At 36.4% G+C, this 20,569-nt stretch overlaps 1 protein-coding gene across 1 annotated transcript in view; it reads right to left on the minus strand.

Moving 5' to 3' along the window:
• LOC148948275 (26S proteasome regulatory subunit 4-like) overlaps nt 1–14,918 on the minus strand; it is a 41,983-nt gene extending 27,065 nt beyond the window's left edge. The window contains exon 1 of the mRNA XM_089094815.1: nt 14,851–14,918. Within this exon, the coding sequence (XP_088950941.1) occupies nt 14,851–14,853 (3 nt within the window). The 5' untranslated portion in view covers nt 14,854–14,918. The remainder of the gene's footprint in view (nt 1–14,850) is intronic.
• Nucleotides 14,919–20,569: the final 5,651 nt, after the last annotated feature.

The following is a 20,569-nucleotide window of genomic DNA, read 5'->3' on the forward strand; positions in this document are numbered from 1 at the left end:
AAGCCATCAATAAAAAAAAGAGAACATGGACAATTTACAAAAAATATTAACCCCCAGAGAAACTAGAAAAGTTCAAACAAGCTAGAAATCACCTCAGATATTTGACAAAAAGTTACTGCAGAATACAAAGATTTTTTGGCAACAGACAAAAGAAAATCCAAAAAAAATTTGGAAATGGGCATCTCAGAAAAAACCAGGTAGAAACTCAGTAACCCATTTAACATATCATGGTCAGCTGATTGCTAACTCTAAGAACATAACAAATCTACTAAGTGAACAGTTATGTCACTATACACAACCCCAGCTGATACAACTCTACCAGAAGAGAATTACCAAATTGATAACCCTATGCCACCCCTTAGTCTTGATCCTGGGTTAGTCTATAAGCATTTGAAAAAGCTGGATCAGGATTTCCCCTAGACTTTTGAAGGAAGCATGTTCAGTTTTAGCTGAGCGACTAACTAAGCTATTCCAAAAATCCAAAGACATCTCAGTAGTGCCAGACAACTGGAGACTGGCACATATTACACCTATTCTCAAAGGGGGCAATAGGGATGTGGCTGAAAACTACAGACCTATAAGTAAAACATAAATTGTGGATACAGTACTAGAAACTCTTATGAATTCAGCTGTAATTAAGAACCTAGTTTCTAATGAGCTGCTCACCCCAAAACAGCATGGCTTTAAACAGGGGAAATCAACTAAAACTAACCACCTAGATGCCTGCGAATATACAATTGAACTTATTGATCAAGGAATGGATGTAGATGTTATGCTTCTTGACTTTGCCAAGGCATTTGATAAAGTGTGTCACAAAAGACAGAAAATAAAGCTTCTTGACAAATAGGATGCAAGTGGTCAAGGTTCATGGTGATGGTGGCCTATCTTTCTTTTCTGAAATTGCAACAGTCACCAGTGGAGTTCCACAAGGTACTGTGCTTGGGCCAATATTACTCAATATCTATATTAATGATGGCAAATATGTAGTTCTAAATAAACTGAGCCTATATGCTGATGATTCTAAAATAACTGGCCCAGTAAATGCAGACACCACCTTATAAGCTGCTATTGACTTTTTCTCTTAATGGACAGAGAGTTGGTGCCTTGAACTGAATATTAAAAGGTGCAAAACTATCCATTTTGGGAAAAGCAACCCTAGTTATTTGTTCACATCCCATACAGGAATGATTGTTGGCCAAGCATCACAAAGACTAGGGTTAATAAAACAGACCATCTCCTCCAGAGCTCCACAGACCATGCCAAAATTGTACAAAGCCCTAGTTTGGCCTGTCATAGCATATGAAATGACTGTTGCCTCCTCTAATGATAAAGATGATATAGCTGCCCTAGAATCCATTAAACAAAATGCCACAAAACTTATAAAAGGGTGTAAAGGTCTGAATTACCTGGCAAGATTACAAAAACTTAAGTTACCTTCACTTGTTTATAAAAGACGAAGGGAGACATGATTATGACTAAGGAATTACTAGCCAACAACAACCCCCTTTCTTGTCTCGGACTATGACACCCTGCAGAGGACTATAGGCGTCTCATTGAAATTGTTCCAGAAGAGAGCCCAGACACGTACAGCAGAACATTTCTTCTCGAATAGAACTGTTTCATTCTTGAATTTGTTAACTGATGAGGTGGTAACAGCCTCTACCGCCAATGCTTTCCAATCTAGAGTTGATTATGAATGGCCAAATTAACCATAGAAAACAAAATGGGATGCTGCCAATTGGAATCATTGCCATCACTCACCAGCAACATCACAGGACTTACCTTAGTTGCTGGACAATGCAATTTAAGGTAATTTGACTAGAGATCTAACTGCAGAGAAATTAACACGTTAACTTTTTTAGAAGCAAGTTTCTCTAGAAGAAAACATGTTCAGCAATGCCCACGTGCATGTCTCCAATAGAATTGTGTCATTCTAAAATTCTTTAACTAATGAAATGGTAACAGCCCCTACCACTAATAGATTCCAATCTGGAGTTGATTATGACTGGCTGAAGCAACCTTGGAAAACAAAATGGGATGCTGCCAATTAGAATAATTCTCATTACTCACCAGCAACATTACAGGATTTACCTTAGTTGCTGGACAATGCAATTTAAGGTAATTTGTCTAGAGACCTAACTGTAGAGAAGGAAACATGTTAAGCAATGTTAAAATTCATGTCTAGACCGCTACCATTCACAAGTAAAATTTGGTGCTTGGCAAGACAAGTTACAACTAAGCATCCAGTTCTAAACTCTAGAACTCAAAGTCAAAGATTTTCAATTACAGCCAATCAGTATATGTCAAGTTCCACTATTTTCATCATCTATGCTTACATTTTCAGACTGAAATTAAATTTTGGTTTCCTCATTGTTTTTTGTTCATATTAGGTAGATATGCAATGCCAGATTATAATAGTGAAGCCCAATAAGGCAATTGATTGGCTTGTCTCATCCATTATCTTGTGACAATAAAAATAGGGATTACAATTTTGAATGTTTTGCCTGTATAAGCTCTCTTCATTGGCTAGAAATAACAACTGTATTCTCTTTGAAACTAAATTTGTAGTTTTAGCTAAGCACTGAATTCTTGTTGTGAACAGTAATTTCCTAGACATTGATTTCTGGCCAGACACATGTCTAGACATGATATTCCAGCTAGACATGCATGTGAAAGCTGCTTTAAGAAAACAATCATTATTTGATAAATGGCAACACAGTTTAAGATACTGGATGAAAGATATCCTCATAACTATGGTAAAAATACATCCTTTTTGACAATATTAGTATCCATCAAATTACAAAAATTCAGTGATTCTGCTGATATGACAAATAACTCTAATGAAGCTAATTCTAATCTTTTCTTAACTGTTAATTATCAATAAAAATGGTGGATTGAGTTTCTCCTGTGCACAGGGTTACCCACAACTATTTCTGTGCAGATTTTCTCTAATGCCAAAATTGGAAGTGCAGTGTTGCCATGCTGGTTTTTACAAAGTTATTGGAATATAGCCAAATCAGACTGAAAGTTTTCCCCCCAAAAAATGAGTGCTGCTTTGAAGAGACCTCGTCAGTCACCCAGAAAAGGAGTCAATCCTTGTTCAGCCTGTGATGCTAGCCTGCAAGATGAAAGCTATGCACTTCTATGTGATGGTTGTGTAAAGTAGGTTTGCACTGATTGTTTGAATATGTCAGACCCCAAATACAAACTTTTTACAAAAATGAGTCGTCACTTAGGATTAGCTAGGGATGATGAATCCCTAGATGAGTGGAATTGTCAATAACTGGTTGCATGCAAAGTTGTCCAAAAAAGTATTGGAAGCATGTGAATAGGGGCAAAAAAGAGCAGTCATTATTGTCCATGGTTTTCAGTAACCCAGTCACTAGTGAAGCTGTTGATGATGATAAGAGAAAAGCAGATATGTTTAACAAAACTTTTTCAACTGTTTTTGTTAATCCTGCTTCCCATACAAGATCTAATATATGCAGAATGAGTCACACTATGATGACTCTGATGTAGCACCTGAGCACATCCAAAAAATTATGTGTGAGCTTTCTGTTGACAAATCCCCAGATATAGATGGTATGTCAAATGTTATTATACAAGAACTAGCTTCTTCTTTAGCGGCTCCACTTTTATTTCTTTTTAATCTTTGTTGAGATTCTGGTAAGTGCCCAGCTGCATGGAAAAAACTTGTCATAAAACCACTTCATAAGGGTGGGCCAAGGTCAGATTTCACAAATAATTGCCCTATCTCACACATATAAAATTTTTGCAGAATTATGGAAAAAGTAATTGTGTATTGCATCCAAAATTATTTTGAAAAATAACTTTTTGCAAGGCATTTGACAAGGTTTCAATATCTTTGCTGGTGGAAAAATATTAAAATATGGGATATTAAGTATGGGATTGGATGTAGAGACGTGACTTGGATTATACCTAACTAATTGGTCACTGAAAGTGAAGGTTGGTGAGGCACCATCTGAAGGGTGTGGAGTTCTAAGCAGAGTCCATCAGGGTAGCTGCCTGGGACCAGAATTATTCTGTTTATTTATAAATGATTTGCTGCAGGTAATCCAACACAGCACTATTCAATTGTTGCAGATGATGTGAAGCTATACAGAGGTGTCACCTCCCCAGTTGATGTGACATTTCTACAGGGAGATTTAGATGCATTGTTTGAATGGTGTAATTTAAATTCTATGTTTGTTAATCAGAATAAATGTCTACTAGCTTCCATTCAGTGTGGACAAACACAAAATTGCAATTTTCTGGATATTAAGAAGCTGTTTGGTAAATTTTCTATTAACTTATTTTACCTAGTGAAATGAACAGACTTTTGCCCTGGATATTATACTGGATATTTTGACAGTGATTTGGAGTTTGATCACCAGGTGATAAATCCAGTTAGATAAGTTTCTAGTACCATGACAGGATTAATATTAAGCCCTGTTATTGATCAATGACAGAGGGTGCAAAGATTGAGTTAATTGTTGGTAAAACAACAAGCTTCATTAGTAAAGACAACATAATTACAGCAAAAGAAATGTTGAACAATAAGTTTCAGTTTACAAGCAGGTTTGTTAGAAATGTGAAATGCAAAGACAATGTTACAGAAATTTGTAAATGGTTACATGGTCAGGATAAAGAAAAGAAGCCAATGCCAAAATTTGTACTTGAGAATCCTTGCTCTGGAAGAGTGGCTTCACAGCAGTAGTGGCTACTCTTGCTGTGAAAGTAAACAAATTAGGCCAGAAAATTGATTATTTAGTGGAATCCAACAATAACAAATCTATTTCTTGGCCCTCAAGATTCAATGCATTGGAATCCAAGGCTCCATCTTATGCAGTTGTACTCAAGAACTTACCTGGATCACTCAACACCCCCAGTGCTTGTAAGCCCTTTGTATGCAGTTTACTCAAGAACTTACCTGGATCACTCAACACCCCCAGTGCTTGTAGGCCCTTTGTATGCAGTTGTACTCAAGAACTTACCTGTATCACTAAAGCCAAAAGTAAAGCTAACTGGAAACTTATAGTCCAGTCTAGAGATACTGCTGAAGCTATTGTTGACCACATAAAAGGCAAACAACCCACAATAAACGCGTCACTAAGGGCTCCAAACTTTATTGGGGTAGTGAAAAGAATTCCCATAAAATGGAGGAACAAGATGTGTTGCACCTTATCCCCAGAGCTTGCAAAGCAGTCAGGATTGGAAGCTCATATTCTTACAAAGTTTGCTTTGATATCCATGCTGACTTGGACTCCTTCTTTAAACACAGAGCCAAAATTGATTACAAAGTACTTCCTGTTGATGAATATCAACAGGAAGGAATCAACAGGAATATAAAGTTTTTGCCAAGAAGATGTTTCTCTTGTCATGCTGAAGGCCATCTTGCAGCCAATTGTAATAATACCGCTATTTGTGGTTGCTGTGGAGCAACTGACCATGCACCCAGCAAATCCAATCCATGCACTGGTGATGTTTTGTGTAGTATGTAAGAAAAACGATCATACATGCTACAGAGTAAATTGTCCTGTTGCTAAACAGAAGCCAACCTCTGCTAGGCCATGACCAAGTAACCCCTGACATCACATAGTCTGATATCTTGGAATATCAATGGGAACTTTATAAACTAATCTACTTTCATCCTTGATTTTCTTTCTGAGTGCAACATAATATGCCTGCAAGAGCATTTTACTATGGAGCAGGGCATAAACTTGTTGAATCTTTCACCTTGTTATAATGTTTATTCTGTGCCTGCAAAGCAAACAAAAGATTGTGGTCATCCTTCAGGTGGTTTAGTAATGTACATTCAATCTAACCTAAGCTCTGACCTTTTGGATTTGGAGGATTATTACCTTGCTGTTAGAGTAAACAACATAGCTATAATTGATGTCTATCTTCCCACTGACTACCAGGATGACAAATCGGAACGTCGCTTCGCAATTAGTGTGTCTAAAATTTCTAAATGCCTGGAAAAAGCTCGTCAAGGAAAGCTTCATTGTATTATAGTAGGTGACTTCAATTGCAACCTTGAATTCGACAACCACGTGGTGTCAAGTCTCAGAAGTATTTTACTTGGCATTATGAGTGATGATCTATGTGTCAGAGCCAAAAGTGAAAAATACACATACATTCATAACTCTGGAAGTACATCCAACTTAGACCATATTGTAGCAAGCCAATCTGTTAATATTCCCTCTGTGCTTGTTATGGATAATAACCTTATGTCTGACCATCTCCCACTCAAGTTCAGAGCATATTTCCTGCAGGCTCAGTTACCACAAGATATGGACAGCGCCAAGTCAAGTAAAAGGTGGATTAAGTTACCAAATTGGTCTAGGGTTAATGTTCAAAAATTTAATGAGTCATGTGGTGTAATCTTGGACAAAATCCATGTGCCCTGTGATCCACTTTGTAAGTCTATTTGTGCAGACTCAGTTGATACACAAGTGAAGCTAAATGTATACTGTTCCAAATTGATTCATTCTTTGCATGTTGCCAAACTTGCGGCTGTTCCTACTAAGTATATTAAAAGTGGGACAGAAATTATTGGGTGGTCAAAGAACCCAGCACTTTGTTAAGCATGTGATAGGGCAAAATTTGGAGAGACTGGCTCTCCTAGGTCTGGTATTGTAAATCAGATAAGATTGCAGACTAAAAAACAGTTTGCAAATGAGCTTGCCAAGCATAGGAGCTCAATTCAGTCAGTTTATTCTAATATAGTTCTTAGTGATCCAAATGAGCTTTGGAAAATGGTGCTAAAACCACAGAGTAATTGCCTTAATAATATATCGGACTATGACATCCCTGAATCAACTTGGGTCAAATATTATGAGAACATGTTCTCTGCCCCTGAAAAGTGCCTTGAAGATTATAATAAGTGTGAGTTAGATTCTTTCTTAGCTAGTTTGTCTAATTCTGATGTTGTGGTTTCTCTAGAGTGTATAATGAATGCTATTAATTGACTTAAGAAAAAGAAATCCAGGGGTTCAGATAACATTTCTGCATTCCATGTCAAAATATGTAGTCAATTATTCCTTCATCATATTACTCTGTTATTTCAAATGATTGGAATAGTTCTGTCATCTTTTTGTATTGGGGCTTTAACTCCAATCCCTAAGAAAGGTAAACCTTGTTGGGAATGATCATCTTTTTGGCCAATCACAGTTTTGACAACTTTTTGTAAAATATTTGAGCTTTTGATAATTAATGAAGTCCAAAATGAGTGCTATAACCCAGACTCACAGTTTGGATTCCAGCCGCGTCTGGGTTGTTGCCATGTGTTGTCTGCTGTAGCATCTATTCTTGTTGATGCCGAGAAAAGTGGAGAAAGTTTGGCTTTTGTGGCATATGATGTTCAACTTTGACTCTTTGATTCACGATGAATTGATTTTGGATATGGGAAAGTGCGGTGTAAAAAAATGAACCCTTTTCCCTTTAAATGATATATATGTAAATATGAAAACCAAGCTTGAGCACTTGAATCAGCATCCAGATCATAAAATAAAAAATAATCCTGTTGTCCCAGTTAAAAAAGGGGCTCAACAAGGGGCAATAACATCACCTACTGCTTTTAATAATACAATAATCTGAGGGCAAGAGAGATGTAAAACAACTTGTGTCCTGTGATGTAGGGTGAATCAGGGAAAGTCCAACAGTGGGGTAAGTCCGATACCAACCTTCAATTTGTCTATGGTCCATTGTATCTGTGGGAGGCTTTCATATTTTCTTCCATATTAGTAGCAGTAGGCAACAGTGCCATCAACTTCCGGCAGAGTTAGCACACCTTCTGTTCAGAGGGTTTTGAAGTTTTTTGGATGGCGTTTTTTTAGGAACACAGGTAACTGACTTTACTTTAACTTATGCAGATTACAAAGTAAGAGAGATAGAGAATTTTTTTTCATTTCTTAGAAACTAGAAGACCAGGAGCATCTTCATGATTTTTTAAAACAAGCTAATGTTATTAGTTGAACAGATAAGAGGGGTGTCAGTCTTACCCCCGAAAAAGCCCATCTGGCGAAAGTCCGACATGTCGGTCTTACCCCCTACAGGGGAAGTTTGGCTGGGGTGTCGGACTTACCCCATGTTACCAAAGATCGATATTTTAAATGGTAGAACAGATTCTAAGCTTTAGATAATAAAGGTTGAAGCCAGTAACCATCCTTAGATGGCTCTACTAACTTAGTGGAATGTAGTGTTGTGTTGATCATTCATGTATTGCAGTTCTGTGCCTGCTTTCATTTATCTTTCTCCCTTGTAATTTTTTTTCCGTCTTAACCTTTACTTGTGACCTGCCATGCAAAAAGTGTAGCAAAGTAGAAATGCTACTTCGCAGGTATCAAATTTGTTGGCAGATTTTTTCTGAAAATACCCTTTTTACATATAAAATAATTTTTGCTTAAAGAAAAGGTGTCAAAACACAAGTTGTGCTCCGCCGTTCAAAAAGTGGGATAGTCTAGTAGCAATGCTACTTGACAGTTTTCATGGCCTAGTAAAATTTGTTGGCAGATTTTTTTCAAAAATACCAGTGCTTCCACTATCCCCAAATTTTGAGGGATTTCCCCCAAAATCTGTCTTCTCATAAACATTCTCAAAATTGGTTCCCCAAAAATCCCCTTTCTTTCAGGGTTGCCACCCCTAGTGATTTATCACTGACGACAATTCACCCCTAGTAACTATTACTTTCACTTGACTTGACATAATTTTTTCACTATTTTCAAAAGTTTATGTCTCAATTATTTACTACACATCAAAACCAGACATAGATCATTGAATTACTGACCTTTCTTCTTATGCTAGTAAAAGTATACTGACCTTTTTATTGTTGTAGTACAGTGATCAATGAATATTAAGAATGCAGTTGGGTGTGTATTATTTTTATAATACCAATATCATTGGAGTGTACAACTCAATCCATAAACTATCAGCAGTATAAGCATAAGCTATATACTGTATACTTGAGACTTTGAATACTATACACCATTACCAGTATTAGAGTAAATATGAGACAGTACTTTAATATGATTAAATATGATTCAAAAAACTATTGATAATTCTAACCACAAGCTATACTAAGTTACATTTGTTACTTTTCTGCAAATTTTACCTATAGAAATACTTTTTGCTCAAAGAAAAGCTGTCAAAACACGGATTTTGCTGCTAAAGTGTAGGCAGCTTTTGGAATTCTGCTACTGGCAGTTTTGGAATTGTTTGCACACCTGCTTGTGACAGGTTTTCGAATACATTCATCAATTCATTCATAATTCCCCTTCGAATAAATTCATCCATTCATTCATAATTCCTTTGTCTTTTCTAGATGCCTTGAAATTATGTTTGGAAAACACAACGCAGGGTTGGAGGAACATATGATGCAACTCAGCTACAAAACGCGCTACCAGAGATATCTTCAAAGAGAATGTCTATGCTACAGGCTTTCAAAGTATTTCAAATACTGCGCACTACCTTGCATGACCATCTTATGAAGAAGAAACAAGTCAAAAAGCCAGTTTGTGGTGGAGGGAAGAGCCAAGAAATTCCTGCTGAAATAGAAAAGGATATGGCTCAGGGTCTCCGAATACTTGAAAAGTGGAGCATAGGTCTCAGCAAGCAGGAATTTTTTGACCAAGTCCAAGACTATCTCATCAAGAACACAGTTCAAACAAGATTTAAGGACAACCGACCTGGTCATGACTGGTGGGTGGGGTTCAAGTGCCAAAACAAAATTTCATTAAAGAAACCAGAAAGGTTAGAAAACAAAAGACTTTTGCAGCACTCTGACCCCTTCATAATGTATGGTTTTTATGAGCTGTTGTATGAAACTGCCACGTGATGGATATTCTTGACAAGCCCCAGTAATGGTTTAATTTGGACAAGACATCTTTCTGCAGGGATCCTGGCAACACAAAAGTTGCTGGAGCCAAAGGCTCAACAGTCACTCGTAGAACAGGCGGTAATGGAGGTGAAAATACAACTTTCTTGGCTTGTATCAGTGCAAACGGAGAAAAACTCCAACCTCTAATAGTTTTCTCTGCAAAGAATACCTGGACCTCAAGGATACGTGTAGAGGGAGCTTACCCTGATGCATCTTACTCATCTACCAAGATAGGATGGATGACTTCTGATCTCTTTATGAAATGGTTTGAGTTCCAATTTCTTTCTCATGTAAAGGGAAAAGCAATTCTCATCTTAGATGGACATGGCTCACATCTTTCTCTTGCTCTTGCAAAACTTGCAAACGAAAATAATGTGACAATTCTCAAGCTACCTCCACATGCTTCAACCTCTTGATAAGTGGTTTTCAAGGGAATGAAAGTGTCTTATGATCAGAATCTCTCGAAATGACAAAGGGAGCACCCTGGCAACATTCGGTCAAAGAAGGATTTTGTATGGATAGAAAATGTTATGAGGAGGACGCTCCCCCACAAGCCTCAGGGCCAGGGTTTTAAGTTATATCCTGAGGGCATATAAGAACCCTGGCAACATTCTGTCAAAGAAGGATTTTGTATGTCTCTTATCAAAGGTATGGGATACCTATCTCACTCCTAGTCTGATTGAAAAGTTGTTCAAAGCAACTGGAATCTTTGATCTGAGTGTTCCAATGAGAGTAAACCCATCCGTAATTGACCAGACCAAGTTTGAACCTACCAAGTTGAGACGCTATGCACAAATGAAAAAGGAGCAAGAGGAAAATTCAGGCACATCTAAAGTCACAACCACCATCAACACTGAACTAGAAAAAATTACCTTTTCTGTTACCTTTAGTCCAAGGAAGTTGTTTGGCAACCAATCAAAAACTTTTGAAGAGATTCTTCTTGACTCAATCAAGCGGCCCAACCTACCATCAGTTTCAGGAATAGAAAAACGGAAGAAAATTGTAAGAGAGGCAGAAGTAATAACATCAAAAGAGCATCTAGAGGTGCTTGAGAGGGGAGAAAATCTGAAGGCAAAATGCAAAGGGAAGAAGAAAAGTTCAGATGGGAAGGGTGTGAAATCGAAAAAAAAAATTTTTCCTAAGAGGAAGAATTCCTCTTAGGAATTCTTCTAAGCCAATAGAGATACGGGTGATAGCAAATCAGACATCATCCTTGAACTTGGCTCTGATGAGGATGATCAGAGTATTCAAGATACTATTCAAGAAAGTGACAGTGATGACAAGGAGACACCCAGTAAGCAAAAGATTGTTCTCAAGCTGAATGAGTACTATGCAGTTAGATACAATGCCAGGAATGACAAACAAGGTTGGTACATAGGAAGGGTTCTAGACTTGCCTGACAAGGGAAAAGTTAAGCTCAAGTTTCTTCACTGCCTGAGCCTTGCCACCTACTCATTCAATTGGCCACAGAAAGACAATATTGATACTGTGGATGACAAATACATTTTTGCAGGACCAGTAAATTCAGTGGGAACCAGACCATTTGAAATACCCCAAATCCGTCAGGTTATTGTATTGTACAAGGCAGTTACTGGCAAGCGTCAGTAGATCTTTGTTTTATGCCCATACACATAAGCTACAACATATATGAGTAACTTTGTATCTGAAGTCAAACCATAATTTGTGTGATATGTTTTTCTTTTTTAAAATACAAGCAATCATTTACATTCAGTGATTTGTGCACCTCGGCTATGATGCTTGTAATGTTTATCTGTTGGGTAAGTCCAACACTGTCAGAGTTACCCCAGAGCAGCAGAAAAAAGTATGGTCTGGCCTTTTGATGCCAGTCAGTGAGTTTCACATAAAAATTGTTTGCTCATGGACTTATACTGATTTCTTGATGCCCTTTAAGATGGTGAAGTGATATTATTTTTGACATATTGTTGAAAAAAGCTAATAGGATATGTTGCACTTCCCCAAAAACTGGGGTAAGTCCAACATAGCAGACTGCACCAACTTTGAGACCTGGTGATGGGCTACAAGCAGAGTATATGGGAGAATCAGAAAGTGAATAATATGGGAAACTGCTGTAAAAAAAAGGTTGATAGAAGATGATATGAGATACTCATAAAAAAAAATCTTGAGAGTCAATTTAACAAAAAAAAACATGTTAAGGTGTTGGACTTTCCCCAATTCAACCTATTGATGTTTTGTTAATATCATACATGGATGATATATTTAATTTGAGTTGCACTGTTTTGGGTATATAGGAAAACTTTAAGATCCTCCAGAATGATTATAAGCAGGTCAGAATAGAGTTTAATGCAGAAAAGTTAGAAATCCTGCTTTTTAATTGGAAATCAGTCCCCAAAGGTTTTACAATTGCTCTTGGAATTACAAATGTTAAGTCAGTCCAGTTCATTACTTACCTTGGCCTTCCTATTGGTTCAACTCTAAAAACAACCCGTCCGTTGCTTATCAACCATCTACAGAAGGAAAGTGGTTTTGCGTACAGTATTGTTTCAAATATGTTGAGGTTCAACAGAAAAGTTTTATTTTGCCTTTATAATTCAATTGCACTCCCCCATTTTTTGTATTTAAGTCCTTATTGGAGAATTTTTCCCGAATGCAATAAATGTAAACTTCAATCTGTTTTCTTTAAGTATGCTAAGTTTCTGCTTTGGTCCTGAAATTCTTTTCTTATTAGAAATTATAATATAGCATACCCAACTTCAGCTATCCTTAATCATACCTCAAAGTTCAATAATAATGTTAAAAGCCATTCGTGGTTTGAAATCCTCTGCCACTAGAACTCGGTGTGTTTTTGTTTTTTTCTATGGTTCAACCAGTATTTTCCTGCTAGTGAGTATTATATTGTGTCAAAATCTTGTATTTTTATGTATTTTGTATTTGTCGTGTATATTGTCTTGTTTATCTTTTTCTTGTATTTTTATGTGCTCCATCTCTTTTGTTTGATTTTGACAGGTAATAAAATATTTTTATTATAAAGATGGGGTATACTGTACTTCATTGGTGATCAGCATCAGCATGTCCTGTTAACTCTATCAGGGATCTCAGTATTATTTTTGATGATCAGCTGAGGTTGATAAGCAAGTATCAGCTGTTTTGCAAAAAGCAAACTATGGTTTGCTTTGTGTCAAAAAAGAAGGTTTCAGAAGGTTTAATCTGCAAAGTTTTACCACATTGTATAAGACAATGGTGCTCCCCATTGTTGAATACAGCTCATCTGTGTGGTATCCAATTAGAAAATCTAATGCACAGTTAATTGAAAAAAATGCAAAGACAAGCATTCAAACTTGTCCCATGTCTGAAATACCTACCTTATGAGCAGAGATTGAGTAGCCTGAGCTTACCATATCTGCAATTCAGAAGGGAAAGAATGGACCTTGTCAACACTTTCCATATCATAAAGGATATTGTGAAGATTTCTTTGAGTTTAGTCATTATTCATCTACATAGCAGAATTCTTTAAAAGTTGTACCAGCCAAGAGCATCAAGGAAAGTTGAACAGAGTTCCTTTGCAAATTGTTCAGTAAAAATGTTACCTGACCACGTAGTTCTGGTGAATGATGTTGCAGCTTTCAAAACAGCATTAGTTGGGTCCTCTTTTTACAGAAGGCAGTACTTAGGACCATGAAGTGTATATTTGTTGTATGGTATCTTTGTTTGTTTTGTTTTTTTATTAGGAAGTTTATATATTTTTTTTTTTATAAGTGTCACTCACAGCAGCCTATGTAATTTGTGTTATATGATACAAGTCTATGGCTTATTCCATTTCTGATTAAAATAATAAATACTTCATAATATGTAGAATAATCATAGTTAACAAATTTAGCATGTAGCTTTGCTATACTATACCCCCCCCCCCCCCTAGTTCTATAGGAAAATACCAAAGTGGTATATTCACATTAATCCTAGGTCAGTAATTCAAACATTAGGGGGGTGGGGGTAATTTTATTTCTGATGTAACTGAGGGGTAAGTTGAAACTTCCCCCTCACCCCCCTAAGGTGCAAATATATACCCTGAAATGGTATATATATATGTGTGGGGGATAAAATTAACTTCCAACAAAATTGATTAGGCCTATTATATTTTTAGAGCAGAAAAAAAGGCATCATGTGGTATATTAACTTTAGTTGTAACTCAATAATATGATTTGGTAAATATTTACCAAAGTATGCCCTGGGAAGGTATTTTGAAGTACCTACCACTACTCCTTCTTCCTCTAGAGTGCAACAACCTTGGATGACCTCCTTTTAAATATTTGTGTTTTAAAGTGAAACCATGCAAAACAGGTCTTCTGCTTCAATGAAGTATAACAAACTTGTTTTGAGCTTCACAACTTTTGTCAATCCCAATTTATGAGGTTTCAAAGATCTGCAAATGCATTTTCTTAAGATAGAAGAAACCTATTGATATGGCTTAAATTCTACTCAAATAAAAGAAATTAGGCTACATTTTCAGAACTGAAACCAGAGAAAAAGAAAGTGATAACTGAAAATTATGGTCAAATGTTGTTTTACCAACAAGTAGGCAGATTTCTAAGACTTAGATATATGAAGAGGGTTAACATAGAAGCTTGGCAATACCTTTCCAGAGTTTTTTGGCCCTTAATTCATTACTGGAAGTTTCATTTTCATAACCTTACTCCTTTCCACAATAGCAAAAAGTAGCTACACTAAAATTTTTCCAACCTTAGATTTATTCCTCAAGGTTTTATTCTTGGCTCATTTAATATCCAAACATTACACAAATTTTTGATATTACCCTAGCCTACACTTAAACATTTCAATTCAGTCTATCCTATATTTTTTGGCTCACATTTGCAGCAAAGGAAGTTGTTTCAAAATTCAGACAACACCCAAATAATAATGATTATGTTGAAAAGCCTAATCAATGGATGAAACAAATATGAGGATGGAAACTTTAATAAACTTAGCCTTTAACAAACCATTTTTGTGAAATGACAAGTAAAATCTTTTGGCCGTTTTCGTTACGAGCTAAATGCGTCGCTTCAAATACCACCTAAAATGAACTACAAGGAGGTAGCGCTAAAATAACAAATGAGCCAAAAACAAGTTATAAGGGTTACCACGTATACTTTTAAAAGAGGTATCGGATTATTAAGATTATAAGAAGTGTTTTTGAACTTTGTCAAAGAAATTTTCCTTTTCCTAGAGGGTTTTGATCTCGCTTTTATCCTTTTACGTTTCAGGTCAATTCTGTTGTACGAAATAAATTTAAATTTTTGTCTCATCTTCCCCCAATAATTACAATTGAGTTAAAAAGGAAAATTGGGTAAAATTTGAATTGTTTGTTCAAACAAGATATTGGGTAAATCAATAGACAGTGGTAAGAAGCGATAAAGAAGCTTAAACGTTTGATTTTGCATCTTTGCCTTTAAAGTTTTGACTTTTTGTATCAACAGTTTTGTGACTTTGTGTCGACTTGTAATATTTTTTCAATGTAGTTTCAAATACTATTGCTGCTACTACTAACAGATCACACATGAACTCAGCCGCCCAAGGCCAACAGAGCTAAGCATTCTTCTCCTTTATCCCTTTCCATTTCAAACTTTACTCTTTCACCCTTCCCAGGAAGTTCCACTTCTTCCCAGGAAGTTCCCATTCTGAGACATCTGCTCCTCTTTTCTTCCATGCCCCGATAAACGGGGCAAACAATCACCAGCACTATTTCACCTCTTATAAACACAACGTGTTCTAGTCATCTCAGCCTTATTCTCATTAGGTAGGACAGCGTTTTCCGTTTACCTTACTCTTTAAAATGAGGTCAGTAAAAGTGGCAACCGAAAATTTCTTAACACTATTTTTCTGGAAGGCTTCTAAATATCCTTTTTCCTCTTTGGAGGTGCCTAGGTCTTAGAACCATATTTGACCTCTGTCATCACTGTTACTTCTAGTATTCTAATTTTGGTTTGCACACTTATTTTGCTATTCTTCCAAACTTTTTTCAACCGTGAAAAAAACAACGTGAGCCTTGGCTATTCTACTTTTTACATCTTTACCGCATCCACCATCTTTACTAATAATAATACTCAGATATGTGAAGCTATCTGCTTGATCTATTTTCTCGTTACACAAGATCGCCTTCAATTATTGCTAGTCTAAGTGAATTAGTCTTCTTAATCTCAAATTTCAAACCTATTTTTTTACACTAGACCTTCGAAACCTCTAAAAAGTCATTTATATTTCTAACATTTTTATCTAGGACGCTCAACTTATCGGCATAATCTAAGTATAAGAGAGTTTCACCTTCCCATTTACCCTAAATTCTCCCATGGCCCTTGCCGCGTTCCATAGGGCAAAGTCCACCGAATTACTTATGATACTTAAATGCAATTTAATACTAAATTGTCATAATTTTTTCAGTTCATTAATTGATGATAATGTTCCTTACCATTTCAAACCATTCGTGGTAACAAACAGTTCGTGATGGGCAAATAGTGAGTCGGTCCAATACAAACCAAAGTTCTAAAAAAATAGAAATTTTTATAACAAGATACAAAGAAAGAATTGGATTATTAAGCTGAAAAAAAAATACACAAGATTCATTAAGTGTAATATTACCCATTAAAAGCTACGAGCCCGAGACTATTTGTCGGATTTTCGAAAGAAAGAGGGGGAGGGGAATCCCTCGAAAGCGAGAGTATCCTATTGAAAATTGCATTGTCAGATTCAGTATATCAAAGAACCCTATTTTAGAAGTTTCAAGCTCCGACCTGCAAAAACGTTGAATTTTGTTTTGTTTTTGTTTTTGCCAGAAAAAAAGTCACAGATACGTGTTTATTTTATTTTATTGTTTTATCATTTTTTTTTCATGGGTGATTGTATCGACGAAATGGTCTCAGAAATCAGGAGAGGGCTTATTTGGAAGGACATTACAAGTTGTAGAGCCCTTTTAAAATAACCGAAAAATCGGAAGACAAATAGTCCCCTCCCACGCCCTTCTTTCCCAAAAGTCGTCAAATCATAATTTGCCCATTATTTACATATAGCATTTGCTATTGAGAAGCATGCATTGCCTTTTTCGAGGGAGTGGGGTGGGGAGATTTCAAGGGATGTATTTTCTAAGGGCAAAGTTTTCCATCGGGATGGAAATTTCCGGTGGTGAATTTTCCAAGGGAGGTTCTATATGAGGGAGTTTGCTAAAACTCTTATACGAAGTGTGTTATATTTGTCTTACTTTCTCGCTGCCTACTCCATTTTATATCTGGTCATGTTCTGGAGAATTGCCCCAGAAAAATTTTCAGAGGAGTGTAAATTCTATGGGAGATTTTTACTGGAGGAATTTTCCAGGGGAAAATTCTCCATTGGGAAATTTTCGGGGGGAGAAAATTTACATTGGAGCAATTTATTTCTGGAGATATTTTTCCACATGGTGGGGAGTGGCTAAGTCATAACATGAAAACGATTAGAAATTAAATAAAAAGCAGTTAAAAAGCACTTTTCCGTATGAAATTACATTAAGAAGAAATTTTTCAGTCAGAATAATCTCCCCCAGGGATAAATTTTACACAAGAGGAACTTTCCATATAGTGATGTTGTAAACTGGGCCCAGGATTGCAAAAAGCTTCCATCCACACTGAAGGTCCCAGAGACTTCTTGCTGTCCGATTCTAAGTCGGCTTAATCACTTCGTGTAGGCTTGAGAATATATGTTAGTCCCCGTCTTTCACTGATTTTGGGACCATTGCTTTTCCTGAGGTCAAAATATTTTCAATGATTTAATGAATACGAAAATTGCAACTTGGAATGCCGCAATTTTAAAAACTAACCCTCGTATTGATGTTTTGACTGACGAATCCAGACGCTTCGAATTGGACTTCTTAGAAGTTTCAGAAACTCGTATCCCTGAAAATGGTGAGACAGGCAGACAGCTAACCTAAGTGAAATATTGTTGTAAACCAAAGACTGTTAGGATCTAAACAAGATATGAGGGTATATAAAAGTTCTGTTATTGATGCTAAAAATAAAGATCACCATCTAGTAGCGTGCAGGGTTAATTTAAAGGTCAAATTTAGAAAGGGTATCCCTGAGAGTTATGATTTTGGTAGGCTCCAGGATGAGAATTTGAGAGAAATTTTCCAGGAACAGTTGAATACTAAACTTGAGAAATTAAAATTTGACAATGTTGAAGATGGTTGGAATAATTTTAAGAAAACAATCTTTGAAGTTGCTAATGGTATCTTAGGGAAGAAAGTTAGGAACAGAGCTAGGAATAATAGTGAAAATACTTTATGTTTAAGTAAAGAAAGTGGAGAAAGCATTAAAATATGAGCTAAGGAGGTTTGAAGCGGAGACTATGGATAAAATTGCCATTCATCAGGAAAATACTAGTAAAAAGATATTGTAAAAGTTAAAGAGTGATGGGCATAATATAATGAGAAGATGCTCAACCGTGAAAGAATTACGGGAAAAGATACAGAGAAGAATGAACAATTTTGTGACGCTTTGGATATCAAGGAATATTTATTTGGGGAGGAAAAATCAGTGACGGAACTAAAAGAATAAAAAAATAATTAGGCCCCTGGAGCTGATAGTGTGATAAATGAGCTTCTTAAATATGATGGCTATGAGTTTTGAAATAAGCTACTGAAGAATATGAATATGATTATTGGAACGGGGAAGTACCTAGCAATTATAGGAAAACTCCAAATGTGGTAAATGAGTTTCTTAAACATGGTGGCTATGAAGTTAGAAATAAGCTACTGAAGATTATGAAAATGATTTTTGAAAATGCTAGCGATTATAGGAAAACTCTAATCAAACCCCTCTATAAGAAAGGAGATAAGAGGGAGTGTGGTTATTATAAAGCATTAGTCTGATTTCTGTAGGAAGAAAATTAAACAGTATGATGATAATTTTCAGTCTAACTGAAGGTGTAGATAAAGTTTTAAGAGAAGAAAAATTTGGTTTCAGGAAGGGCGGAGGATGTGTCGACCAAATTTTCATTCTTATATTAGTAATTTAAGCGTCTGAGTCATCAAATACCTTTAGTTCTCAGTTTTATAGATCATGAGCCAGCATTTGATTCAGCTGATAAAAAAGATTTGACGAAGATCTTATCCTTGTATGGTATACTAGAATAATACATTAAAGTGAGTAGTGACGTGCACTGATTTGTAGTGACGTGTATCTGATTTCCTATTAAATCGTGTTAAGCAGGGTTGGTTCTGTCATCATTTATATGGATAGTTTTGATAGACTTTGTCTTAAAAATACACAGTAAAGGGAACGGAAGAACCTGGAAACAAATGGGGAAAACCAAACTCTCCTGGACTTTGACTATGATTATAGTTTAAGCATCCTAGATGAAAGCGCTAGCTAAATGAATAAACTTTTAGAGGTTCTAAGAGCTTAGGTTGCAAGAATAGGTTTGAAAATTAATGTTGAGAAGACCTAATGGCTAAGGGTGGAAATTTGTGAAGACTGAAAGGTGATTTTAGGTAGTGAAAAGATTGATCAAAAGGACTGCTTCACCTACCTAGGTAGTATTATTATTAAAAACGGTTGATGGAGTGACGATATTTATAGCTGAATAGCCAAGGCTCAGGGTGTTTTTCACACTTGATAAAAATTTAGAAGAATAGGAAGATAAGTCTGAGAACTAGGATTAGAATATCAAAAGCTAAAGTGATGACAGTGCTCTATTATAGCTCTGAAAAACGGGTATTCCAAGAAATGAAGGAAGATTTGCTAGATATTTTCCAAGAAATGGGCTTTTGGATTGTTTTAGGTAAGCGACTGACTGATCGCATTTCAAACACTGAACAGTGCACAAAATGAGGGTCAACCCATCTGTCTAGGGCTATAGTGAGAGAAAGGTTGATATGGCAATGTTACGTTCTGCGGGTGAAGGATGACAGATTGCCAAATATTGCTCTTTACGACCAACCTTCCAGGACTAAAGACATAGCCGGTCGTTCCCATTTGGGATGGGAGGATGTTGTAAAGAAATATCATAGGCAGCGCGCTAGCACTGCCTAAGTAAAGAACGATGTGGGTATAATGTGTTGTTTTTTTGTTTTTTCTCCATACCTGGGCACTTCGTATCGAAGGAGTCGTCGCAGAAACTTCGAAAAGGGATCATTCGATTTGAAATTGGAGTGGCTAGTGCCCTTTTTAATAGACGAAAGTGATTGGAGGGCAACTACCCCCTCCCCCCTACACCCATCATTCCCCCAAATACGTCCAATCAAAATTTTGAGATAGCCATTTTGTTCAGCGTAGTTGATTTACAGATAGAAAATATCTTTTTGAAGAGGACACTCCCCCACAACCCACGGGGCAAGGGTTTTAAGTTATGCCCTGAGGGCATATAAGGTTTTTATAGAAGGCGTTGTCGTAGAAACTTCAAAAAAGCTTATTAGATTGGAAATTCAAAGGGCTAGTGCCCCTTTTAATAGTCGAAAGTGATTGGAGGGCAACTAGCCCCCCCCCCCACGAAAAAATTGAAACAACACAAAATGATATAATACGTCTCATATTTGGTCTTAGGAAACCCACAAGCACCAAGTTTCTGCTTAAGGAGAGTGGATTAACAACAATAAGGGAGAGACGTAGGTTTCTCTTGACAAAACATCTTACAAAAATTAAATCAAATAGCTCACACACATTACATAATTGGTTAAGAAATCCAGCCATGTATAGA

Source organism: Artemia sp. Qi Xiang Cuo, chromosome 9 (assembly GCF_049724085.1).
Source record: "Artemia sp. Qi Xiang Cuo chromosome 9, ASM4972408v1, whole genome shotgun sequence".
In the NCBI taxonomy this organism is placed as follows: domain Eukaryota; kingdom Metazoa; phylum Arthropoda; class Branchiopoda; order Anostraca; family Artemiidae; genus Artemia; species Artemia sp. Qi Xiang Cuo.